Here is a 25462-nt window from a genome sequence, read left to right on the forward strand (position 1 = left end):
GAATTTTTTTGGGATTTTTAGGAATGTTTTTGGATTTTTTTCAGAATTTTTTGAATTTTTTAAGGATTTTTTTGGGATTTTTTTTAGATTTTTTGGAATTTTTGGGGGGATTTTAGGGGATTTTTGAGGGGGTTTTTTTGGGAAAAGGGAATATTGGGGGTTTTGGGAATTTTTGGGAATTTTTTGGGAATTTTTGGGGAATTTTTGGGAATTTTTTTGAATTTTTTTGAATTTTGGGGGATTTTTTTTAGATTTTTTTGAATTTTGGGGGTTTTTTTTAGGGGGTTTTGAGGGCTTTTTTTGGGAAAAAGGGAATATTGGGGAATTTTGGGGATTTCAGGGAATTTGGGGAAATTCTGGGATTCTTTTAGGGAATTTTTTTGGATTTTTTGGGAATTTTTGGGGAATTTTTTGGGAATTATTTTGAATTTTTTTGATTTTTTGGGGGGATTTTTGAGGGGTTTTTTTTTTGGGAAAAGGGAATATTGGGGAATTTGGGGGATTTCAGGGAATTTGGGGAATTTTTGGGAATTTTTTTGGATTTTTGAGGGATTTAGATTTTTTGGGGATTTTTTGGGATTTTTTAGGGGATTTTTGGGGAATTTTTTTTGGGAAAAAGAGACTATTGGCGGGTTGTGGGGATTTTGGGGAATTTTTGGGAATTTTGGGGGAGATTTTTCTGGGGAATTTTGGGGGATTTGGGGGATTTTTTTGAGATTTTTGAGGATTTTCGGGGAACATTTTTTGGGATTTTTTGGGGGAATTTTTGGGGAAATTTGGGGGGGATTTTTGGGGAGTTTTTGGTGGGTTTGGGAGGGATTCGGCAGGAATTTGGGGGATTTGGGCTTTTGGGGGAATTTGGGGGATTTTTGGGTGATTTTGTGGGATTTTGGGGCGAATTTGGGGGATTTGGGGGTGAATTTGGTGGGTTTTGGGTGAATTTGGGGTATTTTGGGTGATTTTGGGGTGAATTTGGGGGTGTATTGGGGTGAATTTGGGGATTTGGCGTGGATTTGGGGGATTTGGGGGTGATTTTGGGGTGAATTCGGGGTATTTTGGGTGATTTTGGGGTGAATTTGGGGGATTTTGGGTGATTTTGGGGTGGTTTTGGGCTGAATTTGGGTGATTTGGGGTGATTTTGGGTGAATTTGGGTGATTTTGGGCTGAATTTGTGGGATTTTGGGTGATTTCGGGGTGATTTTGGGTGATTTTGGGCTGAATTTGTGGGATTTTGGGGTGAATTCAGGGATTTTGGGGTGATTTTGGGCTGAATTTGGGGTTTTTGAGCTGAATTTGGGTGATTTTGGGCTGAATTTGGGTGATTTTGGGGTGATTTTGGGGTTTTTGGGGCTGAATTTGGGGTTTTGGGGGCTGATTTGGGGTTTTTTGGGCTCTCCCAGGTGTGTCCCGCTGTGGGTGGGGGCGCGGGGGGTGGAGTTCGACTGGAGGCACCTCCAGATGGGGCTGGACTCCAACATCAGCCTGGTGAGACTGGGAGGGACTGGGAGCGACTGGGGGGGATTGGGAGGGACTGGGAGGGCACTGGGAGGGACTGGGAGCGACTGGGAGGGACTGGGGGGGACTGGGATGGACTGGGAGCGACTGGGAGGGACTGGGATGGACTGGGAGGGACTGGGAGCGACTGGGAGGGACTGGGAGGGGATTGGGATGGACTGGAGGGGACTGGGGGGGATTGGGAGGGAACTGGGAGGGGATTGGGAGGGACTGGGAGGCAGCTGGTTGGTTACTGGTTTGTAACTGGTTGGTAACTGGTTTTTTACTGGGAGTCACTGGTGTGTAACTGGTCTGTACCGGTCTCTAACTGGTCTCTAACCGGTCCGTACTGGTCTGTACCGGTCTTTAACCAGTCCCTAACTGGTCCATACTGGTCCCTAGCTGGTCTGTACCAGTCTCTAACCAGTCCCTAACTGGTCCATACTGGTCTGTACCAGTCTCTAACCACTCCCTAACTGGTCTGTACTGGTCTGTACCAGTCTATACTGGTCCCTAACTGGTCTGTACTGGTCGCACTGGTCTGTACCGGTCTCTAACGAGTTTCTACCTGGTCCGTACTGGTCTGTATCGGTCACTAACTGGTCCGTACCGGTCTCTAGCCAGTCCCTAACTGGTCCATACTGGTCTGTACTGATCTCTAACTGGTTCGTACCGGTCTCTAACCAGTCCCTAACTGGTCCATACCCGTCCCTAAGTGGTCCGTACTGGTCTGTACCGATCTCTAACCAGTCCCTAACTGGTCCGTACTGGTCTGTACCAGTCTCTAACCAGTCCCTAACTGGTCCATACTGGTCTGTACCGGTCCCTAACCAGTCCCTAACTGGTCCATACCCGTCCCTAACTGGTCCGTACTGGTCTGTACTGGCCTGTACCGATCTCTAACCAGTCCCTAACTGGTCCATACTGGTCTGTACCGGTCTCTAGCCAGTCCCTAACTGGTCCGTACTGGTCCGTGCCCCCAGGTGCGCCACGTGGCCGCGGCCGCGCTGCTCTGGGCCTCGGGGCGCCACGACCTCCCCTCCCCCCTGCGGCTGCCCCTGGGGGGGCTCCTGGCGGCCGCGGCCTACGAGGGGTTCCTGACCGGGTGAGGGGGAGGGGCGGGGTGGGGGAGGGGCTGGGGGGGTGGGGGAGGGGCGATGTGGGGTGGGGGAGGGGCTGGGGGGTGGGGGAGGGGCCTACGAGGGGTGGGGGAGGGGCGATGTGGGGTGGGGGAGGGGCTGGGGGGTGGGGGAGGGGCCTACGAGGGGTGGGGGAGGGGCGATGTGGGGTGGGGGAGGGGCCTACGAGGGGTTCCTGACCGGGTGAGGGGGAGGGGCGGGGTGGGGGAGGGGCTGGGGGGGTGGGGGAGGGGCGATGTGGGGTGGGGGAGGGGCGATGTGGGGGAGGGGCTCGGGGGTTGGGGGAGGGGCCTACGAGGGGTTCCTGACCGGGTGAGGGGGAGGGGCTGGGGGGTGGGGGAGGGGCGATGTGTGGGGGTTGTGTGGGGGAGGGGTCCCTAATGAGGTGAGAGTGGGGGAGGGGCCCTGAGAATGGGGAGGGGTCCCTGATGGGGGGAGGGGAGTTTGGGAATTCGGGAAGGGGGCTCAGGAGTGGGGGAGGGGCCTGGGAATTTGGGGAGGGGGCTGTGGGAAAAGGGGGGCGTGGCCAGTAATGGGGGCGGGCCGAAAGTGGGCGTGGCCTCACGGCGGGGAGGGGCGTGGTCAGCGGGAGGCAGCGGAGGGGGCGTGGTCAGTGGTGGGCGTGGTCAGCGGGGCGTGGCCGGGGGTGGGCGTGGCCACTGAAGCCCCGCCCCTTTCCCCGCAGGTGGGCGGGGCAGGCGCTGGGGCTCGGCCCCTGGGGGGCGCTGGGGCTGCGGGCGCTGGGGGCGGCCGCGCTGGGGCTGGGGGCGCTGCGGCTGCTGGTGCCACTGCTGCCCCCGCCCTGAGCACACCTGGGCACACCTGGGCACACCTGGGCACGCCGGAGCCCACCTGGGCACACCTGGGAGCACCTGGGAGCACCTGGGCACGCCGGAGCCCACCTCGATGCACCTGAGCCCATCTGTGCCCACCTGGGCACACCTGGGAGCACCTGGACGTGCCAGAGCCCACCTGGGTGCACCTGGGCACACCGGAGCCCATCTGAGCCCACTTGGGTGCACCTGGGCACACCTGGGCACGCCGGAGCCCATCTGTGCCCACCTGGGTGCACCTGAGCCCACCTGGGTGTACCTGGGGCCACCTGGACGCACCTGGGCACGCTGGAGCCCACCTGGGCACACCTGGACATGCCAGAGCCCACCTGGGCACACCAGAGCCCATCTGAGCCCACCTGGGCACACCTGGACATGCTTGAGCCCACCTGGGCACACTCGGGCGCATCTGAGCCCACCTGGGCACGCCGGAGCCCACCTGGGCTCACCTGGGCATGCCGGAGCCCACCTGGGCTCACCTGTGCCCACCTGGGCATGCCGGAGCCCACCTGTGCCCACTTGAGCCCACCTGGGCACACCTGGACATGCTTGAGCCCACCTGGGCACACTCGGGCGCATCTGAGCCCACCTGGGCACGCCGGAGCCCACCTGGGCTCACCTGGGCACGCTGGAGCCCATCTGGGCACGCCGGAGCCCACCTGGGCTCACCTGTGCCCACCTGAGCCCACCTGGGCATGCCGGAGCCCACCTGGGCTCACCTGTGCCCACCTGGGCATGCCGGAGCCCACCTGTGCCCACCTGAGCCCACCTGGGCACACCTGGACATGCTTGAGCCCACCTGGGCACACTCGGGCGCATCTGAGCCCACCTGGGCACGCCGGAGCCCACCTGGGCTCACCTGTGCCCACCTGAGCCCACCTGGGCATGCCGGAGCCCATCTGAGCTCACCTGTGCCCACCTGAGCCCACCTGGGCACGCCGGAGCCCATCTGAGCTCACCTGTGCCCACCTGAGCCCAGCTGGGCACTCCGGAGCCTCTGCATGGCACCGACAGGTGTGGGGGGAGGGGGCCCAGGTGCGCTGCAGCTGCTGGTGCCCCTCCCCCCACCCCGTGCCCCCCGCGCAATAAACGCCCCCGGGCACACCTGGGCACACCTGGGCACACCTGGCAGAGTCGCCTGAGTCTTTATTTGGGGGGGATGGGTGCGAGGGGAGGGGGAGGTTGGGGGTCCGGGGAGGGGTCTCAGGTGGGCACCAGGTGTTCGGGGAGGCTCCGAGGGGGCTCCCAGGTGCCCCCCAGGTGCCCACAGGTGCCCCCCAGGTGCCCGCAGGTGCCGCGGCCGCTCCCGTCAGTAGTAAAGCTCCCGGTCCCACCAACCTGGGGGGAGAGAAGGTGGAGAGGTGAGGGTGGGGCAGCACCCAGGTGTGCCCCAGGTGTGCCCCAGGTGCCCCCAGCTGTGCCCGGGTGCCCTCAGCCATCCCCAGGTGTTCCCAGCTCCGCCCAGGTGTGCCCCAAGTGTGCCCCAGATGCCCCCAAGTGCCCCCCAGGTGCCCCCAGCTCCCCTCAGGTGCCCCAGGTGTCTCCCCAGGTACCCCGAGCTGTCGCAGGTGTGCCCCCAGGTACCCCCCAGGTGCCCCCAGCTACCCCCAGGTGTGCCCCAGGTGTGCCCCCAGGTGTGCCCAGGTGTCACTCACTGCCCCAGCTCCCCCCAGGTGCCCCCCAGGTGCCCCAGCCCCCCCCAGGTGTATCCCCAGATGTGCCCCAGGTGTGCCCCAGGTGCCCCCAGCCCCCCCAGGTGTGTCCCCAGATGTGCCCCAGGTGTGCCCCAGGTGCCCCCAGCTACCCCCAGGTGTGCCCCAGGTGTGCCCCCAGGTGTGCCCAGGTGTCACTCACTGCCCCAGCTCCCCCCAGGTGCCCCCCAGGTGCCCCCAGGTGCCTCCCAGGTGCCCCCAGGTGTGCCCAGGTGTGCCCAGGTGTCACTCACTGCCCGGGTGCCGCCGCACTCCGAGTTTCCGGATCTCGTCGTAGACGAGGATGAGGAGCCCGAAGGGCATCGGCACCAACCACCACTGGAACCTGCGGGAGGGGCGGGCACGCGCTCAAGGGCGCCCAGGTGTGCCCAGGTGTGCCCCAGGTGTGCCAGGTGTGCCCCAGGAGGGTCCCAGATGTGCCATGGGGGGCCCAGGTGTGTCCAGGGGGTTCCCAGGTGTGCCCAGGGGGTTCCCAGGTGTGCCCAGGGGGGTCCCAGATGTGCCCAGGGTGGCCCAGGTGTGCGGGGAGGTGCCCAGGTGTGTTCAGGGGGGTCCCAGGTGCCCAGGTGGGTCCAGGTGGGTCCCAGGTGCCCAGGGGGGTCCCAGGTGGGTCCCAGGTGCCCAGGGAGGTGCCCAGGTGAGTCCCAGGTGGGTCCCAGGCGCCCAGGGAGGTGCCCAGGTGGGTCCCAGGGGGGTCCCAGGTGGGTCCCAGGTGCCCAGGGGGGTCCCAGGTGGGTCCCAGGTGCCCAGGAAGGTGCCCAGGTGGGTCCCAGGTGCCCAGGGAGGTGCCCAGGTGGGTCCCAGGTGGGTCCCAGGTGCCCAGGGGAGTCCCAGGTGTGTGAGGGGGTCCCAGGTGGGTCCCAGGCACCCAGGGAGGTGCCCAGGTGGGTCCCGGTGAGTCCCAGGTGCCCAGGGAGGTGCCCAGGTGGGTCCCAGGTGGGTCCCAGGCGCCCAGGAAGGTGCCCAGGGAGGTGCCCAGGTGGGTCCTGGTGAGTCCCAGGTGCCCAGGGAGGTGCCCAGGTGGGTCCCAGGCGCCCAGGGAGGTGCCCAGGTGGATCCCGGGCGCCCAGGAAGGTGCCCAGGTGGGTTGCAAGTGCCCAGGTGGGTCGCAGGTGCGCGGGCACACCTGATGGGCATGAAGTTGAAGACGTTGGGCATGCCGGGGCAGTAGCAGAGGAAGCAGCCGATGGACACCTGGAACACGATGGCCACCACCAGGATCCGGTTCCTGCCGGGCACACGGACGGACGACCACCTGTGGCACCTGTGCCACCTGGGGCACCTGTGCTACGTGTAACATCCACACAGCCTGTGCCACCTGTGCCACCTGTGCCACCTGTACCACCTGTGCTACGTGTAACATCCGTACAGCCTGTGCCACCTGTGCCACCTGTACCACCTGTACCACCTGTGCTACGTGTAACATCCGTACAGCCTGTGCCACCTGTGCCACCTGTGCTACGTGTAACATCCACACAGCCTGTGCCACCTGTGCCACCTGTGCCACCTGTGCTACGTGTAACATCCGTACAGCCTGTGGCACCTGTGCCACCTGTACCACCTGTACCACCTGTGCTACGTGTAACATCCACACAGCCTGTGGCACCTGTGCCACCTGGGGCACCTGTAATACCTACAACACCTGTGGCACCTGTGGCACCTGTGCTACGTGTAACATCCGTACGGCCTGTGCCACCTGTGCCACCTGGGGCACCTGTGCCACCTGTGCTACGTGTAACATCCGTACAGCCTGTGGCACCTGTGCCACCTGTGCCACCTGTACCACCTGTACCACCTGTGCTACGTGTAACATCCACACAGCCTGTGGCACCTGTGCCACCTGTACCACCTGTGCTACTTGTGCTACGTGTAACATCCACACAGCCTGTACCACCTGTACCACCTGTGCTACGTGTAACATCCGTACAGCCTGTGCCACCTGTGCCACCTGTGCCACCTGTACCACCTGTACCACCTGTGCTACGTGTAACATCCGTACAGCCTGTGGCACCTGTGCCACCTGTGCCACGTGTAACATCCGTACAGCCTGTGCCACCTGTGCCACCTGTGCTACGTGTAACATCCGTACAGCCTGTGCCACCTGTGCCACCTGTGCCACGTGTAACATCCGTACAGCCTGTGCCACCTGTGCCACCTGTGCCACCTGTACCACCTGTGCTACGTGTAACATCCGTACAGCCTGTGCCACCTGTGCCACCTGTGCCACGTGTAACATCCGTACAGCCTGTGCCACCTGTGCCACCTGTGCTACGTGTAACATCCGTACAGCCTGTGCCACCTGTGCCACCTGTGCCACCTGTACCACCTGTGCTACGTGTAACATCCGTACAGCCTGTGGCACCTGTGCCACCTGTGCCACCTGTACCACCTGTGCTACGTGTAACATCCGTACAGCCTGTGGCACCTGTGCCACCTGGGGCACCTGTAATACCTACAACACCTGTGGCACCTGTGGCACCTGTGCTACGTGTAACATCCGTACGGCCTGTGCCACCTGTGCCACCTGGGGCACCTGTGCCACCTGTGCTACGTGTAACATCCGTACAGCCTGTGGCACCTGTGCCACCTGTGCCACCTGTACCACCTGTACCACCTGTGCTACGTGTAACATCCACACAGCCTGTGGCACCTGTGCCACCTGTAACCACCTGTGCTACGTGTAACATCCGTACAGCCTGTGGCACCTGTGCCACCTGTGCCACGTGTAACATCCGTACAGCCTGTGCCACCTGTGCCACCTGTGCTACGTGTAACATCCGTACAGCCTGTGCCACCTGTGCCACCTGTGCCACGTGTAACATCCGTACAGCCTGTGCCACCTGTGCCACCTGTGCCACCTGTACCACCTGTGCTACGTGTAACATCCGTACAGCCTGTGCCACCTGTGCCACCTGTGCCACGTGTAACATCCGTACAGCCTGTGCCACCTGTGCCACCTGTGCTACGTGTAACATCCGTACAGCCTGTGCCACCTGTGCCACCTGTGCCACCTGTACCACCTGTGCTACGTGTAACATCCGTACAGCCTGTGGCACCTGTGCCACCTGGGGCACCTGTAATACCTACAACACCTGTGGCACCTGTGGCACCTGTGCTACGTTGTAACATCCGTACGGCCTGTGCCACCTGGGGCACCTGGGGCACCTGTGCCACCTGTGCTACGTGTAACATCCGTACGGCCTGTGCCACCTGTGCCACCTGGGGCACCTGTGCTACGTGTAACATCCGTATGGCCTGTGCCACCTGTGCCACCTGGGGCACCTGTGCTACGTGTAACATCCACACAGCCTGTGGCACCTGTGCCACCTGTGCTACGTGTAACATCCACACAGCCTGTGCCACCTGTGCCACCTGTGCCACCTGTACCACCTGTGCTACGTGTAACATCCGTACAGCCTGTGCCACCTGTGCCACCTGTGCTACGTGTAACATCCACACAGCCTGTGCCACCTGTACCACCTGTACCACCTGTACCACCTGTGCTACGTGTAACATCCACACAGCCTGTGGCACCTGTGCCACCTGGGGCACCTGTAACACCTACACCACCTGTGGCACCTGTGGCACCTGTGGCACCTGTGCTACCTGTAACACCCATACAGCCTGTGCCAGCTGTGCCGCCTGTGCCACCTGTGCTACTTGTGCTACATGTAACACCCATACAGCCTGTGGCACCTGTGCCACCTGTGCCACCTGTACAGCCTGTGCCACCTGTGCTACCTATAACACCTGTACAGCCTGTGCCACCTGTACCACCTGTGCCACCTGTAATACCTACACCACCTGTGGCACCTGTGGCACCTGTACCACCTGTGCTGCCTGTGCTACGTGTAACATCCATACAGCCTGTAGCACCTGTGGCACCTGTGCCACCCGTGCCGCCTGTAATACCTACAACACCTGTGCCACCTGTGCCACCTGTACAGCCTGTGCCACCTGTGGCACCTGTACAGCCTCGGGCTGCCTGTAACACCTATAACACCTGTACCATGTTACCTGTACCACCTGTGGCACCTGTGCCACCTATACCACCTGTGCTACGTGTAACACCTGTACAGCCTGTGCCACCTGTCACCTGTGCCACCTGTACCACCTGTGCTACGTGTAACACCTGTACAGCCTGTGCCACCTGTCACCTGTGCCACCTGTGCTACCTTTAACACCTGTAACACCTGTGCCACCTGTACAGCCTGTGCCACCTGTGCCACCTGTACAGCCTATAACACCGGTGCCACCAGTAACACCTGTACCGCCTGTGCCACCTGGCATCTCTCGTACCTGTGTCGCACCTGTGCCCACCTGCCCCCAGTGCCCACCTGTGCCCGCTGGTTTATACCTACGCACACCTGCCCCGCGCCTGTCCCACCCCACACCTGTCCCCAGCTGTGCCCCAGGTGTGCCCAGGTGTGTGTGCCCCCAGGTGTGTGTGCCCCCAGGTGTGCCCAGGTGTGTGTGCCCCCAGGTGTGTGTGCCCCCAGGTGTGCCCAGGTGTGCCCAGGTGCGCCCAGGTGTGCCCGGGTGTGTGTGCCCTGGTGTGTGCCCAGGTGTGCCCAGGTGTGCCCAGGTGTGCCCAGCTGCCCCCCCCCGGGTACCGCAGCGCCCCCTGCTGGAGCAGGGACAGCCGGCGCGTCTTGCGGATCAGCACGTCGGCGATCTGGCACATCTCGATGCTGATGAAGAACACGGTGTAGCAGGTGTACTGCTGGTACCGGCGCTGCTCAAACGTCTGCGGGCGGGCACGGCTCAGGTGAGCGCGGCGCCCAGGTGGGCACGGCACTCAGGTGGGCACGGCGCTCAGGTGAGCGAGGGGTGGGGCTCAGGTGAGCACGGCTCAGGTGAGCGCGGCACTCAGGTGGGCACGGCGCTCAGGTGGGCACGGCTCAGGTGGGCATGGCTCAGGTGAGCACGGCGCTCAGGTGGGCACGGCTCAGGTGGGCACGGCGCTCAGGTGAGTGCTGGGCGGGGCTCAGGTGGGCACGGCTCAGGTGGGCACGGCGCTCAGGTGGGCACAGCGCTCAGGTGAGCGCGGGGTGGGGCTCAGGTGGGCATGGCTCAGGTGGGCACAGCGCTCAGGTGGGCACAGCGCTCAGGTGAGCGCGGGGTGGGGCTCAGGTGGGGCACGGCTCAGGTGGGCACAGCGCTCAGGTGAGTGCTGGGCGGGGCTCAGGTGGGCATGGCTCAGGTGGGCACGGCGCTCAGGTGAGCGCGGGGTGGGGCTCAGGTAAGCGCTGAGCGAGGCTCAGGTGGGCGCAGTGCTCAGGTGGGCACAGCTCAGGTGAGCATGGCGCTCAGGTGGACATTGCACTCAGGTGAGCGCTGGGCACGGCGCTCAGGTGGGCATGGCTCAGGTGGGCACGGCGCTCAGGTGGGCACAGCACACAGGTGAGCGCTGGGCAGGGCTCAGGTGGGCATGGCACTCAGGTGAGCACGGCTCAAGTGGGCACGGCGCTCAGGTGGGCACGGCGCTCAGGTAAGTGCTGAGCGGGGCTCAGGTGGGCGCAGTGCTCAGGTGGGCACAGCTCAGGTGAGCGCTGGGCGGGGCTCAGGTGGACATGGCACTCAGGTGAGCGCTGGGCAGGGCTCAGGTGGGCATGGCTCAGGTGGGCGCAGTGCTCAGGTGGGCACGGCTCAGGTGAGCGCTGGGTGGGGGTCAGGTGGACATGGCACTCAGGTGAGCATGGGGCGGGGCTCCGGTGGGCACAGCTCAGGTGGGCACGGCTCAGGTGGGCACGGCTCAGGTGGGCACGGGGCGGTGCTCAGGTGGGCACAGCTCAGGTGGGCATGGCGCTCAGGTGGGCACGGCGCTCAGGTAAGCGCTGAGCGGGGCTCAGGTGGGCACGGCTCAGGTGGGCATGGCGCTCAGGTGGGCACGGCGCTCAGGTGGGCAGGGCGCTCAGGTGGGCACGGCGCTCAGGTAAGCGCTGAGCGGGGCTCAGGTGGGCGCAGTGCTCAGGTGGGCACGGCGCTCAGGTGGGCACGGGGCGCGGCTCAGGTGAGCACGGCTCAGGTGGGCACAGCTCAGGTGGGCACGGGGCGGGGCTCAGGTGAGCCCTAAGGGGGCAGGGGCCGCACGCACCCACTGCTGGCCGTAGCTGTCCTGCAGCTCCTGCTCGTGAGGGTCCTCCCAGCGCGGCCGCAGCCCCAGCACCAGCAGTGGCCACCAGCCCTCCTGCGCCATGGCCACGAAGTAATCGGTGAAGCCGGCGAAGGACTGGATGGCACCTGCGGGGGGGGGGAGGGGCGAACAGGTGGGCAAGGAGGCAGGTGGGCAAAGGAGCCGAGTGTGGGGGCACCCAGGTAATGCCAAAGTCAGGTAGCCCCAGCCCAGGTAGCCCCGGTTCCAGGTGTGGGGGCACCCAGGTAGCCCAGCCCCACATAGACTGGTTCCAGGTAGCCCCAGCCCAGGTAGCCCCAGCCCCAGGTGTGGGGGCACCCAGGTAACCCCAGCCCAGGTAACCCCAGCCCAGGTAGCCCCAGCCCAGGTAACCCCAGCCCAGGTAGCCCCAGCCCAGGTAACCCTGGTTCCAGGTAACCCCAGCCCAGGTAGCCCATCCCAGGTAGCCCCAGCCCCAGGTAGCCCCAGCCCCAGGTGTAGGGGCACCCAGGTAGCCCCCGCCCAGGTAGCCCCAGCCCAGGTAGCCCCAGCCCCAGGTAGCCCCATCCCCGGTAGCCCATCGCCGGTAGCCCATCGCCGGTAGCCCCGGCCCCAGGTAGCCCCAGCCCAGGTAGCCCCAGCCCCAGGTAGCCCCATCCCCGGTAGCCCATCGCCGGTAGCCCCATCGCCGGTAGCCCATGGCCGGTAGCCCCCGCCCAGGTAACCCCAGCCCAGGTAGCCCCAGCCCAGGTAACCCCATCCCAGGTAGCCCATGGCCGGTAGCCCATCGCCGGTAGCCCCGGCCCCAGGTAGCCCCAGCCCCAGGTAGCCCCAGCCCCAGGTAGCCCATCCCCGGTAACCCCAGCCCAGGTGTGGGGGCACCCAGGTAGCCCCATCGCCGGTAGCCCATCGCTGGTAGCTCATCACTGGTAGCCCCGGCCCCAGGTAGCCCATGGCCGGTAGCCCCAGCCCCAGGTAGCCCATCCCAGGTAGCCCATGGCCGGTAGCCCCAGCCCCAGGTAGCCCATCCCAGGTAGCCCATGGCCGGTAGCCCCAGCCCCAGGTAGCCCATCCCAGGTAGCCCATGGCCGGTAGCCCATGGCCGGTAGCCCCAGCCCCAGGTAGCCCATCCCCGGTAGCCCATGGCCGGTAGCCCATGGCCGGTAGCCCCGGCCCCAGGCGTGCCGCCCAGCTGTGCCGCTCACCTATCTGGAAGTACGAGTAGGCCGCCAGGGGCTCGTTGACCAAGCGGTCGCGCCGGGGGTTGCGCGGTTTTCAGGTGCATGATGTCGCTCCTCGGCGCGCTCGTACGCCAGCGACACCGACGGGAACTGCGGGCACAGGTGAGCGGTGCCCAGGTGAGACCCTGCCCCCAGCGCCGGGCACGCCGGCACACCTGGGGGGCACCGAAATGCACCTGGGGGGCACCAAATTCCACCGGAATGACCTCAAAATGCACCTGGGGGGCACCGAAATGCACCTGAGAAACCCCAGGTGAGCCCAGGTGAGCACAAGTGAGCTCCGGTGACCCCAGGTGTGCCCCAGGTGTGCCCCAGGTGTGCCCAGGTGCCCCCCAGGTGCCCCAAGGTGCCCCCCAGGTGCCCCCAGGTAACTTCAGGTGCCCCAAGGTGCCCCCCAGGTAACCCCAGGTGCCCCCCAGGTAACCTCAGGTGCCCCCCAGGTAACCTCAGGTAACTTCAGGTGCCCCAAGGTGCCCCCCAGGTAACCCCAGGTGCCCCCCAGGTAACCTCAGGTGCCCCCCAGGTGCCCCCAGGTAACTTCAGGTGCCCCAAGGTGCCCCCCAGGTAACCCCAGGTGCCCCCCAGGTAACTTCAGGTGCCCCCCAGGTGCCCCCAGATGCCCCCCAGATGCCCCCAGTTGCCCCCCAGGTGCCCCCCAGGTAACCCCAGCTGCCCCCAGATGCCCCCAGTTGCCCCCCAGCTGCCCCCAGCTGCCCCCCAGCTGCCCCCAGGTGCCCCCAGGTGCCCCCAGTTGCCCCCCAGTTGCCCCCCAGCTGCCCCCAGGTGCCCCCAGGTGCCCCCAGGTGCCCCCAGGTGTGCCCAGGTGCGCTCACGATGTCGGTGCAGAGCTCGATGAAGAGGATGGTGATGCAGCCCAGCGGCAGCGGCACGCTGGCCGTGATGTAGATCAGGTACGGCGTCAGCTCGGGGATGTTCTTGGTCAGCGTGTAGGCGATGGATTTCTTCAGGTTGTCGAAAATCAGCCGCCCTGAGGGGGGAAAGGAGCGGGAAAAATCCATAAAAACGACCGGAAAAGGACAAAAAACCACACCCCTAAAAATATCGACGAAAAACAACGGAAAGCAACAACGAAATACCAAGAAAAAAGGACAAAAAAAGAACAAGGAGAAAAAAAAACCCTCAAAAACCCGACAAAAAAAGATGAAAAACCAACAAAAAGGGCAATAAAAAATCCCAAAAAACCCAACAAAAAAAGACAAAAAACCAACAGAAACAGCAACAAAATACCCCAAAAAACCCCCAAAAAAGCCAACAAAAAAAATGAAAAACAACAGAAACAGCAACAAAAAAGAACACCAAAAAAACTCCCAAAAAACCCAACAAAAAAGACAAAAAACAACAAAAACGGCAACAAAGAACAACAAAAAAGAAATAACAAAAAAGAAACGACCAAGAACCAACAAAAAAGACCAAAAGAACCCAAAAACCCAACAAAAAGCCCCGAAAATCCAACCAAAAAAACAAAAAAAAAACCCGACAGAAAACCAACAAAAAAACCCAAAAAAGCAAGGAAAAAAAAACCAAAAAACACCCAAAAAAACCAACAAAAAACCCCCCAAAAAACCAACAAAAAACACAAAGAAAGGACAAAAAAACCAACAAAAAACCCCAATAAATCAACAAAAAACGACAAAAAAGGGACAAAAAAACCAACAAAAAAACCGACAGAAAACCGACCAAAAAAACCCCAAAAAAGCAAGAAAAAAACCAGAAAAAAACCCCAAAAAATCAACAAAAAAACACAAAAAACCAAGAAAAAACCACAAAAAACTGATAAAAAAAACCAACAAAAAAACCACAAAAAAGCAAGAAAAAACACAAAAAAGAACAAAAAAACCAACAAAAAAACCCCAAAAAATCAACAAAAAACCACAAAAAAGAACAAAAAAACCAACCAAAAAACCCCAAAAAACCAACAAAAACCACAAAAAAAGATCAAAAAAACACACAAAAAAACCCCCAAAAACCCAACAAAAAACCACCAAAAAAGACAAAAAACCCAACAAAAACACCCTAAAAAAAGCAACAAAAAAACCACAAAAAAGAACAAAAAAACCAACAAAAAAAACCCCCAAAAAATCAACAAAAAACCCCAAAAAATCCACAAAAAACCGAAAAAAAAACCCCAAAAAATTGACCAAAAAAGGGGTTTTTTCCCCCCAAAATTGGTCCCCCCGCTGCCCACCCTGCTCGACGCCGGTGACGATGGAGGCGAAGTTGTCGTCCAGCAGGATCATGTCGGCCGCGTTCTTGGCGGCGTCCGAGCCGGCGATGCCCATGGCCACCCCGATGTCGGCTTTCTTCAGGGCCGGCGAGTCGTTGACGCCGTCGCCGGTCACGGCCACGATGGCGCCCTGGGGACACCGGGGGGGACAACGGGGACGTTGAGGGGTTGGGGGTGTCAGGGACGTTGGGGGACACTGGGGATTTGGGGGATTTGGGGACATTGGGGGGATTTGGGGGGCCTGGGGGGGTTTGGGGACATTGGGGGGACATTGGGGGGACATTGGGGGGATTTGGGGGGACTTTGGGGGGACATTGGGGGGACATTGGGGGGATTTGGGGGGACATTGGGGGTGTCAGGGACTTTGGGGGGACATTGGGGGGACTTTGGGGGGACTTTGGGGGGACATTGGTGGATTTAGGGACATTGGGGGGACATTGGGGGGACATTGGGGGGACATTGGGGGGATTTGGGGGGACTTTGGGGGGACATTGGGGGTGTCAGGGACTTTGGGGGGACTTTGGGAGGACATTGAGGGGACATTGGGGGGAAAATTGGGGAGGACATTGGGGGGTTTGGGGACTTTGGGGGGACTTTGGGGGGACATTGGTGGATTTAGGGACATTGGGGACATTGGGGGGACATTGGGGGGAGATTGGGGGGATTTGGGGGGACTTTGGGGGGACATTGGGGGTGTCAGGGACTTTGGGGGGACTTTGGGAGGACATTGGTGGATTTAGGGACATTGGGGGGACATTGGGGGGACATTGGGGGGATTTGGGGGGACATTGGGGGGACATTGGGGGTGTCAGGGACTTTGGGGGGACTTTGGGAGGACATTGAGGGGACATTGGGGGGAAAATTGGGGAGGACATTGGGGGGTTTGGGGACTTTGGGGGGACTTTGGGGGGACATTGGTGGATTTAGGGACATTGGGGGGACATTGGGGGGACATTGGGGGGAGATTGGGGAGTTGGGGACATTGGGGATGTTGGAGACACTGGGGGTGTCGAGGACTTTGGGGGGACATTGGGGGGACATTGGGGGCTTTGGGAGGACTTTGGGGGGGACAGTGGGGGGGGACATTGGGGGTTTGGGGACATTGGGGGGACATTGGGGGGATTTGGGGGGACTTTGGGGGGACATTGGGGGTGTGAGGGACTTTGGGGGGACATTGGGAGGACATTGAGGAGACATTGGGGGGTTTGGGGACTTTGGGGGGACATTGGGGGGATTTGGGGGACATTGGGGATGTTGGGGGGGTTGGGGGGTTTGGGGACATTGGGGGGGTTGGAGATATCAGAGACATTGGGGGACATTGGGGATTTGGGGACATTGGGGACATTGGGGGGGTTGGGGACATTGGGGGGGGTTGGGGGATTTGGGGACATTGGGGACATTGGGGGGGTTGGAGATGTCAGAGACATTGGGGGACATTGGGGATTCGGGGACATTGGGGACATTGGGGGCGTTGGTTTGGGGACATTGGGGGAATTGGGGACATCAGAGGACACTGAGAGCGTTGGGGCCATTGAGGGGGTTTGGGGACATCGGGGGAGTTTGGGGACATTGAGGGGGAGTTTGGGGACAATTGAGGGGGATTTGGGGACATTGGGGTCATTGGTGGATTTAGGGACATTGGGGATGTTGGGGACATTGGGGGAGGTTAGGGGGATTTGGGGACATTGGGAGGGTTTGGGGGGTTGGGGACGTTGGGGGAGTTGGTTTGGGGACATTGGGGGGATTTGGGGACATTGGGAGGTTGGGGACGTTGGGGGCGTTGGTTTGGGGACACAGGGGGGCTTGGGGACATTGGGGGGACATTGGGGGGGACATTGGGGGGATTTGGGGACATTGGGAGGTTGGGGACGTTGGGGGCGTTGGTTTGGGGACACAGGGGGGCTTGGGGACATTGGGGGGACATTGGGGGGGACATTGGGGGGATTTGGGGGGACATTGGGGGATTGGGGGAACATTGGGGGTGTCAGGGACTTTGGAGGGACTTTGGGAGGACATTGAGGGGACATTGGGGGGACATTGGGGGGTTTGGGGACTTTGGGGGGACTTTGGGGGGACATTGGGGTCATTGGTGGATTTAGGGACATTGGGGGGACATTGGGGGGACATTGGGGAGTTGGGGACATTGGGGATGTTGGAGACACTGGGGGTGTCGAGGACTTTGGGGGGACATTGGGAGGACATTGGGGAGTTGGGGACATTGGGGGGACAGTGGGGGGACACTGGGGGGACACTGGGGGTGTCGGGGACTTTGGGGGGACATTGGGGGGACATTGGGGGGACATTGGGGGCTTTGGGAGGACTTTGGGGGGACAGTGGGGGGGGACATTGGGGGGTTTGGGGACATTGAGGGGACATTGGGGGGACATTGGGGGTGTCGGGGACTTTGGGGGGATTTGGGGGCACATTGGTGGATTTAGGGACATTGGGGGGACATTGGGGGATTTAGGGACATTGGGGGGTTTGGGGACGCTGGGTACAATTGGGGGGATTTGGGGGGACATTGGGGGTGTCGGGGACTTTGGGGGGACACTGGGGGGATTTGGGGGGACATTGGGGACCCCCCGGCGCCCCCACCAGGCGCTGGCAGCTCTCGACGATGACGAGTTTCTGCTGCGGGGACGTCCTGGCGAAAACCATCTCGGGGTGCGCCCGCAGCAGCGCCTCCAGCGCGCCCGGGGCCAGCGCCGCCAGCTCCGAGCCCGTCACCACCCGCGCCCGCGCCTGCCTGCGAGGGGCACACCTGGGCACACCTGGGCGCACCTGGGCACACCTGGGCACACCTGGGGGCACCTGGGGGCACCTGGGGGCACCTGGGTACACCTGGGGGCACCTGGGGGCAGCTGGGGGCACCTGGGGGCAGCTGGGCACACCTGGGGGCACCTGGGGGCACCTGGGGGCAGCTGGGGGCACCTGGGGGCACCTGGGCGCACCTGGGCACACCTGGGGGCACCTGGGGGCACCTGGGGGCAGCTGGGGGCAGCTGGGCACACCTGGGGGCACCTGGGGTCCACCTGGGGCACACCTGGGCACACCTGGGGCACACCTGGGGGCACCTGGGGACAGCTGGGGGGCCACCACCACCACCCCACACCCAATAATGGACAGACAAGGGGTCACACCTGGGCACACCTGGGCACACCTGGGGGCACCTGGGACACACCTGGGGCACACCTGGGCCACACCTGGGACACACCTGGGGGCACCTGGGACACACCTGGGACACACCTGGGGGCACCTGGGGGCACCTGGGACACACCTGGGGCACACCTGGGGCACACCTGGGGCACACCTGGGGGCACCTGGGACACACCTGGGGGCACCTGGGAACACCTGGGGGCACACCTGGGGCACACCTGGGCTCACACCTGGGGGGCACCACCACCCACCCCGCAGCCCCTTGGGGACGGACGAGGGGGTCACACCTGGGGTCCACCTGGTCCAGGGGCACCCGGAGCCGCGCGGCCACGTCCTCGGGGGTCTCGCTGCCCTCCGAGATGATGCCCACGGCCGCCGCGATGGCCTTGGCCGTGATGGGGTGGTCACCGGTCACCATGATCACCTGGGGGGGGGGGGGGGGGGGACACCGGGGGGTCACCCGGGGGGGGGGAGGGGCTCCGCTGTCCCCTCAGTGTCCTCCCTGATGGCCCCGAGCTCCTCCTGATGTCCCCCCGATGTCCCCACACCCCCACGATGTCCCCAATGTCCTCACAATGTCCCCCCGATGTCCCCCCAGTGTCCCTGTGCTGTTCGTGTCCCCCCAGTGTCCCCCAGATGTCCCCCCGATGTCCCCACGCCCCCACGATGTCCCCAATGTCCTCACAATGTCCCCCCGATGTCCCCGACGATGTCCCCAATGTCCCCCCGATGTCCCCCCAGTGTCCCTGTGCTGTTCGTGTCCCCCCAGTGTCCCCCAGATGTCCCCACAATGTGCCCCCGATGTCCCCAATGTCCCCCCAGTGTCCCCCACGATGTCCCCAATGTCCCCACACCCCCAATGTCCCCGCTGTCCCCCACTATCTCCGATGTCCCTGCGATGTCCCCACTGTCCCCCCAATGTCCCCAATGTCCCCACACCCCCGATGTCCCCAATGTCCTCCACTGTCCCCACTGTCCCCCAATGCCCTCGCTGTCCCCCCGCTGTCCCCACTGTCCCCCCAATGCCCCCAATGTCCCCACACCCCCGATGTCCCCAATGTCCTCCACTGTCCCCACAGTCCCCCAATGCCCTCGCTGTCCCCCCGCTGTCCCCACTGTCCCCCCAATGTCCCCAATGTCCCCACACCCCCGATGTCCCCAATGTCCTCCACTGTCCCCACAGTCCCCCAATGCCCTCGCTGTCCCCCCGCTGTCCCCACTGTCCCCCCAATGTCCCCAATGTCCCCACACCCCCGATGTCCCCAATGTCCTCCACTGTCCCCACTGTCCCCCAATGCCCTCGCTGTCCCCCCGCTGTCCCCACTGTCCCCCCAATGCCCCCAATGTCCCCACACCCCCGATGTCCCCAATGTCCTCCACTGTCCCCACAGTCCCCCAATGCCCTCGCTGTCCCCCCGCTGTCCCCACTGTCCCCCCAATGCCCCCAATGTCCCCACACCCCCGATGTCCCCACTGTCCCCCCAATGTCCCTGGTGTCCCCAATGTCCCCACTATCCCCACATCCCCCCACTGTCCCCACACCCCCACTGTCCCCAATGCCTTCACTGTCCCTACCCTGATGCCCCCCCAGTGTCCCCAATGTCCCCACGTCCCCAAAGCCCCCACTGTCCCCAAAGCCCCCCCAGTGTCCCCAATATCCCCACTGTCCCCCCTCTGTCCCCGCTGTCCCCACCCTGATGCCCCCCCCGGTGTCCCTGATGTCCCCACTGTCCCCACTGTCCCCCCTCTGTCCCCGCTGCCCCCTACCCCGATGCCCCCCCAGTGTCCCCAATGCCCCCACTGCCCCATACCCTGATGCCCCCGATGTCCCCACTGTCCCCAATGCCCCCGCTGTCCCTACCCCGATGCCCCCAATGCCCCCGATGCCCCTCCCCCAATGCCCCCCTTCCCCGATGCCCCTCCCCCGATGCCCCCGATGCCCCCTCCCCCAATGCCCTCCTACCCCGATGCCCCTCCCCCGATGCCCCCCCTGCCCATACCCCGATGCCCCCTCCCCCGATGCCCCCTCCCCTGATGCCCCCTACTCCGATGTCCCCAATGCCCCGACTGCCCCCTCCCCCGATGCCCCTCCCCCGATGCCCCCTCCCCCGATGCCCTGATGCCCTCGATGCCCCCAATGCCCCCGATGCCCCCTCCTCCACTGCCCCCTCCCCTGATGCCCCCTACTCCAATGCCCCCACTGCCCCCTCCCCCCGATGCCCCCTCCCCGATGCCCCCAATGCCCCCGATGCCCCCGATGCCCCCGATGCCCCCGATGCCCCCGGTGCCCCCTACCCTGATTCCGGCCGTCCGGCACTTGCGCACAGCCTGGGGCACGGTGGCGCGGGGGGGGTCGATGAGGGACACGAGCCCCGCGAAGCAGAGCCCCTGCGCCAGCTCGGGCAGCGCCTCCGGCTCCGTGCCCGCGGGCACCGTCCCGGCCGGCAGCCAGCGGCAGCTGAAACCTGCGCGGGGGACACTGGGGGATACTGGGGGATACTGGGGGGCACTGGGGAGAGTGGGGGACACTGGGGAGAGTGGGGATAACGGGGATAATGGGAATAACGGAGACAGCGGGGGATACTGGGGGGACACTGGGGACACTGGAGGACACTGGGGGACACTGGGGACACTGGGGACACCGGGGGACACCGAGGGACACTGGGGGGCACTGGGGGGACACTGGGGACACTGGGGGGACACTGGGGGGACACTGAGGATAATGGGGATAATGGGAATAACGGGGACAGCGGGGGATACTGGGGGGACACTGGGGACACTGGGGACACTGGGGGGACACTGGGGAGACACTGGGGACACTGGGGGGACACTGGGGGGACACTGAGGATAATGGGGATAATGGGAATAACGGGGACAGCGGGGGATACTGGGGGACACTGGGGACACTGGGGACACTGGGGGGACACTGGGGACACTGGGGGGACACCGAGGGACACTGGGGGATACTGGGGGACAGGGGGGATAATGGGGATAATGGGAATAACGGAGACAGCGGGGGATACTGGGGGGACACTGGGGACACTGGGGGGACACCGAGGGACACTGGGGGGCACTGGGGGGACACTGGGGACACTGGGGGGACACTGGGGGGACACTGAGGATAATGGGGATAATGGGAATAACGGGGACAGCGGGGGATACTGGGGGACACTGGGGACACTGGGGACACTGGGGGGACACTGGGGACACTGGGGGGACACCGAGGGACACTGGGGGATACTGGGGGACAGGGGGGATAATGGCGATAATGGGAATAACGGGGACAGCGGGGGATACTGGGGGGACACTGGGGAGACACTGGGGACACTGGGGGGACACTGAGGGACACTGGGGGCACTGGGGGATACTGGGGACACTGGGGGGACACTGGGGGGACACTGAGGATAATGGGGATAATGGGAATAACGGGGACAGCGGGGGATACTGGGGGGACACTGGGGACACTGGGGACACTGGGGGGACACTGGGGACACTGGGGACACCGGGGGGACACCGAGGGACACTGGGGGGCACTGGGGGGACACTGGGGACACTGGGGGGACACTGGGGGGACACTGAGGATAATGGGGATAATGGGAATAACGGGGACAGCGGGGGATACTGGGGGGACACTGGGGACACTGGGGACACTGGGGGGACACTGGGGAGACACTGGGGGCACTGGGGGGACACTGGGGGGACACTGAGGATAATGGGGATAATGGGAATAACGGGGACAGCGGGGGATACTGGGGGGACACTGGGGAGACACTGGGGACACTGGGGGGACACTGAGGGACACTGGGGGGCACTGGGGGACAGGGGGGATAATGGGGATAATGGGAATAACGGAGAGAGCGGGGGATACTGGGGGGACACTGGGGACACTGGGGGGACACCGAGGGACACTGGGGGGCACTGGGTGGACACTGGGGACACTGGGGGGACACTGGGGGGACACTGAGGATAATGGGGATAATGGGAATAATGGGGACAGCGGGGGATACTGGGGGGACACTGGGGACACTGGGGACACTGGGGGGACACTGGGGACACTGGGGGGACACCGAGGGACACTGGGGGATACTGGGGGACAGGGGGGATAATGGCGATAATGGGAATAACGGGGACAGCGGGGGGATACTGGGGGGACACTGGGGGGACACTGAGGGACACTGGGGGGCACTGGGGGATACTGGGGACACTGGGGGGACACTGGGGGGACACTGAGGATAATGGGGATAATGGGAATAACGGGGACAGCGGGGGATACTGGGGGGACACTGGGGACACTGGGGACACTGGGGGGACACTGGGGACACTGGGGACACCGGGGGGACACCGAGGGACACTGGGGGGCACTGGGGGGGACACTGGGGACACTGGGGGGACACTGGGGGGACACTGAGGATAATGGGGATAATGGGAATAACGGGGACAGCGGGGGATACTGGGGGGACACTGGGGACACTGGGGACACTGGGGGGACACTGGGGAGACACTGGGGACACTGGGGGGACACTGGGGGGACACTGAGGATAATGGGGATAATGGGAATAACGGGGACAGCGGGGGATACTGGGGGGACACTGGGGACACTGGGGACACTGGGGGGACACTGGGGACACTGGGGGGACACCGAGGGACACTGGGGGATACTGGGGGACAGGGGGGATAATGGCGATAATGGGAATAACGGGGACAGCGGGGGACACTGGGGGGACACTGGGGAGACACTGGGGACACTGGGGGGACACTGAGGGACACTGGGGGGCACTGGGGGGATTGGGGGGCATTGGGGAGAGTGGGGGACGCTGGGGACAGTGGGGGGACAGTGGGGGGACACTGGGAGGACACTGAGGGACACTGGGGGGCACTGGGGGATACTGGGGACACTGGGGGGACACTGGGGGGACACTGAGGGACACTGGGGACACTGGGGGGACACTGAGGGACACTGGGGGGCACTGGGGACACTGGGGGGACACTGAGGGATACTGGGGGACAGGGGGGATAACGGGGATAATGGGGATAATGGGAATAACGGGGACAGTGGGGACGCTGGGGACACTGGGGGGACACTGGGGGGACACTGAGGGACACTGGGGACACTGGGGGGACAGCGGGGGGCACTGGGGGGACTGGGGAACAGTGGGGGACACTGGGGGACAGCGGGGGGCACTGGGGACACTGGGGGGGCACTGGGGGGCACTGGGGAGAGTGGGGAGAGTGGGGGACACTGGGGACAGTGAGGGGACACTGGGGGGCACTGGGGGGATTGGGGGGCATTGGGGAGAGTGGGGGACGCTGGGGACAGTGGGGGGACAGTGGGGGGACACTGGGAGGACACTGAGGGACAGCGGGGGACACTGGGGGACACTGGGGGATACTGGGGGGACACTGGGGGGACAGTGGGGACAGTGGGGATAATGGGGACACTGGGGGGACACTGGGCAGAGTGGGGGACAGTGGGGGACACTGGGCAGAGTGGGGGACACTGGGGACACTGGGGGACACTGGGGGGCACTGGGGGGACACTGGGCAGAGTGGGGGACACTGGGGACACTGGGGGGCACTGGGGGGACACTGGGGAGAGTGGGGGACAGTGGGGGGAGTGGGAGACACTGGGGGACACAGGGGGGACACTGGGGACAGTGGGGGACAGTGGGGACACTGGGGGGACACTGGGGGGATACTGGGGGGATACTGGGGATACTGGGGGGACAGTGGGGGAGACACTGGGGAGAGTGGGAGACACTGGGGACACTGGGGGGACACTGGGGAGACACTGGGGGGACACTGGGGGGACACTGGGGAGAGTGGGGGACAGTGGGGACACTGGGGACACTGGGGGGACAGTGGGGGGACACTGGGGAGAGTAGGGGGCATTGGGGACAGTGGGGACACTGGGGGGACAGTGGGGGGACAGTGGGGATACTGGGGGACACTGGGGATACTGGGGGACACTGGGGGACATTGGGGGGATTGGGGGGCATTGGGGACAGTGGGGATAATGGGAATAATGGGGACAGTGGGGGACACTGGAGAGACACTGGGGAGAGAGTGGGGGACACTGGGGACACAGGGGACACTGGGGGGACACTGGGGCATACTGGGGGACACTGGGAGGACGCTGGGGGGATACTGGGGATACTGGGGGGGCACTGGGGGACACTGGGGGGACATTGGGGGGACACTGGGGGACACTGGGAGGACGCTGGGGACACTGAGGGAAACCGGGGTGGAAATTTGGGGGAAATTCGGGGGAAATCGGGGCTTGGGGACACCGAGGGTGGGGGATGGGGGGGTGCCCCCCGGCCGCCCCTCCCCCCACTCACCCAGCACGCGCTCGCCCCTCCCCCCCAGCTCGGCGTAGGCGCCCTCGAAGCTCTGGGTCCAGCGGGGGTCCAGGGGCTGCTCCCGCCCCCCCCGCAGCACCCCCCGGCAGCGCTCCAGCACCCGCTCGGGGGCGCCCTTCAGCACCAGGAGCTGCCGCGAGCCCGCCTCGTGCACCGACACCTGCGGGGATCGATAACCGATCGATAACTGATCGATCGATCACCTATCGATCACTGATCAATAACCCATCGATCACTGATCAATGCCCCTTCAGCACCAGGAGCTGCCGCGAGCCCGCCTCGTGCACCGACACCTGCGGGGATCGATAACCGATCGATAACTGATCGATCGATCACCTATCGATCACTGATCAATAACCCATCGATAACCCGTCAATGCCCCTTCAGCACCAGGAGCTGCCGCGAGCCCGCCTCGTGCACCGACACCTGCGGGGATCGATAACCGATCGATAACTGATCGATCGATCACCTATCGATCACTGATCAATAACCCATCGATAACCCATCAATGCCCCTTCAGCACCAGGAGCTGCCGCGAGCCCGCCTCGTGCACCGACACCTGCGGGGATCGATAACCGATCGATAACTGATCGATCGATCACCTATCGATCACTGATCAATAACCCATCGATAACCCGTCAATGCCCCTTCAGCACCAGGAGCTGCCACGAGCCCGCCTCGTGCACCGACACCTGCGGGGATCGATAACCGATCGATAACTGATCGATCGATCACCTATCGATCACTGATCAATAACCCATCGATAACCCGTCAATGCCCCTTCAGCACCAGGAGCTGCCGCGAGCCCGCCTCGTGCACCGACACCTGCGGGGATCGATAACCGATCGATAACTGATCGATCGATCACCTATCGATCACTGATCAATAACCCATCGATAACCCATCAATGCCCCTTCAGCACCAGGAGCTGCCGCGAGCCCGCCTCGTGCACCGACACCTGCGGGGATCGATAACCGATCGATAACTGATCGATCGATCACCTATTGATCACTGATCAATAACCCATCGATCACTGATCAATGCCCTTTCAGCACCAGGAGCTGCCGCGAGCCCGCCTCGTGCACCGACACCTGCGGGGATCGATAACCGATCGATAACTGATCGATCGATCACCTATTGATCACTGATCAATAACCCATCGATCACT

At 63.1% G+C, this 25462-nt stretch overlaps 2 protein-coding genes and 2 long non-coding RNA genes across 4 annotated transcripts in view; 2 read left to right on the plus strand and 2 right to left on the minus strand.

Moving 5' to 3' along the window:
• The first annotated feature begins 1374 nt into the window (after positions 1-1374).
• LOC125320947 (transmembrane protein 147-like) lies at positions 1375-3439 on the plus strand. Its single transcript, XM_048293383.1, has 3 exons — positions 1375-1485; positions 2478-2599; positions 3319-3439. Exons 1-3 carry the CDS (start codon positions 1459-1461, stop codon positions 3437-3439), a joined length of 270 nt encoding a protein of 89 aa, XP_048149340.1. The 5' UTR covers positions 1375-1458.
• Positions 3440-4576: 1137 nt separating this feature from the next.
• ATP4A (ATPase H+/K+ transporting subunit alpha) overlaps positions 4577-25462 on the minus strand; it is a 28668-nt gene continuing 7782 nt past the window's right edge. The window contains 14 exon segments of the mRNA XM_048293382.1: positions 4577-4804; positions 5412-5503; positions 6305-6406; positions 9792-9925; positions 11276-11421; positions 12499-12568; positions 12570-12587; positions 12589-12624; positions 13368-13522; positions 14741-14909; positions 17375-17525; positions 18223-18359; positions 20231-20400; positions 24274-24454. Coding sequence (XP_048149339.1) covers positions 4776-4804; positions 5412-5503; positions 6305-6406; positions 9792-9925; positions 11276-11421; positions 12499-12568; positions 12570-12587; positions 12589-12624; positions 13368-13522; positions 14741-14909; positions 17375-17525; positions 18223-18359; positions 20231-20400; positions 24274-24454 — 1590 coding nt within the window. The 3' untranslated portion in view covers positions 4577-4775.
• Positions 5503-6735, plus strand: LOC125320949. Its single transcript, XR_007201366.1, has 2 exons — positions 5503-6083; positions 6150-6735. It is a non-coding gene; the product is annotated as an uncharacterized LOC125320949 (long non-coding RNA).
• LOC125320948 lies at positions 6775-7820 on the minus strand. Its single transcript, XR_007201365.1, has 3 exons — positions 7784-7820; positions 7622-7693; positions 6775-6901 (listed from the first exon to the last, which is right to left on the minus strand). It is a non-coding gene; the product is annotated as an uncharacterized LOC125320948 (long non-coding RNA).

This window comes from Corvus hawaiiensis, unplaced genomic scaffold, assembly GCF_020740725.1.
Source record: "Corvus hawaiiensis isolate bCorHaw1 unplaced genomic scaffold, bCorHaw1.pri.cur scaffold_316_ctg1, whole genome shotgun sequence".
Taxonomy (NCBI): domain Eukaryota; kingdom Metazoa; phylum Chordata; class Aves; order Passeriformes; family Corvidae; genus Corvus; species Corvus hawaiiensis.